At 71.3% G+C, this 2,853-nt stretch overlaps 1 protein-coding gene across 1 annotated transcript; it reads left to right on the top strand.

Annotated features, from left to right (window-relative positions):
• Positions 1-322: 322 nt before the first annotated feature.
• Positions 323-2,500, top strand: SOWAHA (sosondowah ankyrin repeat domain family member A). The gene is made up of 2 exons (XM_075715605.1): positions 323-647; positions 1,452-2,500. The coding sequence occupies exons 1-2, from the start codon at positions 323-325 to the stop codon at positions 2,498-2,500; spliced, it is 1,374 nt and encodes a 457-aa protein (XP_075571720.1).
• Positions 2,501-2,853: the final 353 nt, after the last annotated feature.

The following is a 2,853-nucleotide window of genomic DNA, read 5'->3' as shown; positions in this document are numbered from 1 at the left end:
GGCCAGGAACGGGTCCGGGGCCAGGAACGGGTCCGGGGCCAGGAACGGGGCCGGAGCCAGGGCCAGGTCCGGGGCCAGGTCCGTGCCCGGGCGGCCCCGCAGCCCCGCCCCGCGGGCGGAGCAGGAGGAGCCGGTGCCGCTCCGCTCCGCTCCGCTCCGCTCCCTCAGGCGGCGGGGCCGCGGGCGGGGCGGGCCGGGCCCATCACCTCAGCGGGAGCGGCCGCGGGGGACGCGCTCGGTGCCGGTGCCGGCTGCCTGCAGAGCCCCGCGGCCGGGCGGCTCCCGGGCTCCCGGCGGCGGCCCGGGCACCTGTGGCGGCGGGATGGCGGAGCCCGGCAGCGGCCCGGCCGCCGTGCTGGGCTTCCTGCGGGAGCGCGGCGGGCGGGTGCGCAAGGCCGAGCTGGTGAGCGCCTTCCGGCCGCTGCTGGAGGCCGGCGGGGACGCGGCGGCGCGGCGGGAGCGGCGGGAGCGCTTCAAGGCGACGGTGAACGCCGTGGCGGTGGTGAAGGAGCGCGACGGAGCCCCGTGGGTCGTTCTGCGGCGGGAGCTGCGCCTCGCCCCGCCGACCGGGGACGCGCTGGAGCCCAGGGGCGATGGCGGCGGCTCCGACCCCGACCCCGACCCCGGCCCCGACCCCGATCCCGGCTCCGACCCCGACCCCGGCCCCGGCCCCGACCCCGACCCCGGCTCCGACCCCGACCCCGGCTCCGACTCCGACCCCGATCCCGATCCCGACTCCAACTGCGGCTCCGACGCCGGCTCCGACCCCGATCCCGTCTCCGGCCCCGTCTCCAACTCCGGCCCCGGCCCCGTCTCCGATCCCAGCCCCGACCCCGACCCCGGCCCCGATCCCGTCTCCAGCCCCGACTCCGGCTCTGATCCCGGCCCCGATCCCGGCTCCCGCCCCGTCTCCGACCCCGGCCCCAGCCCCAACCCCGGCCCCATCTCCGACCCTGACCTTGGCCCCGACTCCGTCCCCGGCCCCGTCTCCATCTCCGATCCCAACCCCAGCCCCGACCCCGTCTCCGACCCCAGCCCCCTCTCCCTCTCCAACCCTGGCCCCAGCCCCGACCCCAGCTCCGACTCCAACCCCGGCTCCGACCCCGACCTTGGCCCCAACTGCAGCCCTGGCCCCAACTCTGATCCCAGCCCCGGCCCCGTCTCCGACCCCGGCCCCAGCCCTGACCCTGACCTTGGCCCTGACTCCGTCCCCGGCCCCATCTCCGTCTCCAATCCCAGCCCCGTCCCCGTCTCCATCTCCAACCCCGACCCCGTCTCTGACTCCGACCCCAGCTCCGACCCCGACCTTGGCCCTGACTCCATCCCCGTCCCCATCTCCATCTCCAATCCCAGCCCCGTCCCCGTCTCCATCTCCAACCCCGACCCCGGCTCCGACCCCGACCTTGGCCCCGACTCCGATCCCAGCCCCGTCTCCGACTCCGACCCCGTCCCGCGGCCCTGGCCGGACCCCCCCGAGGAGCTGCGGCTGTCGCGGGCCGTCTCCGAGCTGCGAGGCCTTTTCCAGTGCGGCGGGGGCGAGGTGCCCCTGCCCCTGCCCGCCGCGGCGGCGGGGGCGCGGCGGGAGCCGCTCCCCAAGCCCTGCATGCTGCCCGTGCGCTGCCTGCCGCCCCCCGCCGCCGCGGCCCCGGGGCCGCAGGAGCAGCCGGGCCCCCGCATGCCCCCCGTGCCGGAGGAGGAGGAGGAGGAGGCCGGGTCTCACTCACCCAGCCTGCAGCGAGGGCCCAAGAACCATCGGGCCGGCGAGGAGACGCCGCCGGCGTCGCTGGAGGAGACCGAGCACCGGTGGCTGGTGATGGTGGCCGGCGGGCAGTGGACGCAGCAGCTCCACGGGTTGCTGCTGGACGACGCCAGCTTGGCGGCCCGCCGGGACTTCATCTCGGGCTTCACCGCCCTGCACTGGGCCGCCAAGAGCGGCGACTGCGAAATGGTGACAAAAATCATCACGGTGGCCGAGAAGGGGGGGACCCGCGTCAACGTGGACGCCAGGTCGCACGGCGGCTACACGGCGCTGCACCTGGCCGCCATACACGGCCAAGAGAAGATCATCACCACGCTGGTCTACAGCTACCACGCCAAGACCGACCTGAGGGACTACAGCGGGAAGAAGCCACACCAGTACTTAAAGGAAGGGGCCTCCCCCGCCATCAGGCGCTTGCTGGGGGACCCCAGCCTCTCCCACAGCGCGGAGCCCTCCGCGCCCATCAAGAAGACCGCAAAGATTGCGGCTTCCATCTTGAGCTCCACGAGCACTTTCCTGGGGGTCATATCCGATGACATGGCTTTCTGTGACCTCACCAAAGGTTTAAGGAAGCCCTCGTCCTTAAACAAGCTCCTGGCTGCCACTACGGGCCCAAGGAGGAAGCGAAAGACCAGAAGGGGCTTCCCTTCGTATTCCTCCCTCTCCGACGTAATGGAGGAGGAGGAAGAGGAGGTCATCGTGAAACACAGACCCATCTCTGAGCTGTTCTTTGGCCGCTAGCCTCTCTGCCTTCTTGGGATCAAAATTGTTTAATAATGTGACTGGGGGGGGCGGGGGGTGTCTCGATTTTCTCTCGCAGAAGCAGCTTGGATTTCTTCTCTCCGCGTCTGTCTTTTTGGATGTTTAACTAAATCAGCGATAGGGTCTGGCTCCAGAGGCCGCTGGATGAAACCCAGCTCACAGACACCTGTGGAGAGGGAGCGTCACGAATGCCGTAGGTACCGTCGTGCCGATGCATCGGTGGAGACCGCAAACTTAATGCTCGACAAACTGAAACGACCTCTGTGCGTGTAGGCAGGTTAAAATGCTTGAGGTGCAGCCGTCTTGATCTCTCTTCCTCAGCCGGAGAGCAA

Source organism: Pelecanus crispus, chromosome 8 (assembly GCF_030463565.1).
Source record: "Pelecanus crispus isolate bPelCri1 chromosome 8, bPelCri1.pri, whole genome shotgun sequence".
Taxonomy (NCBI): Eukaryota; Metazoa; Chordata; class Aves; order Pelecaniformes; family Pelecanidae; genus Pelecanus; species Pelecanus crispus.
Note: the sequence above shows the minus strand (reverse complement) of the source record. Positions and strands in the feature narration are given on the sequence as shown.

Bases quoted from the DNA above. Each gene is read 5' to 3' on its own strand.
- SOWAHA (XM_075715605.1), top strand. From the start codon at position 323: ATGGCGGAGCCCGGCAGCGGCCCGGCCGCCGTGCTGGGCTTCCTGCGG. The intron at 648-1,451 runs CCGACCCCGACC...CCGACCCCGTCC, and splicing joins CCCCGACCCCGATCCCGGCT to CGCGGCCCTGGCCGGACCCC.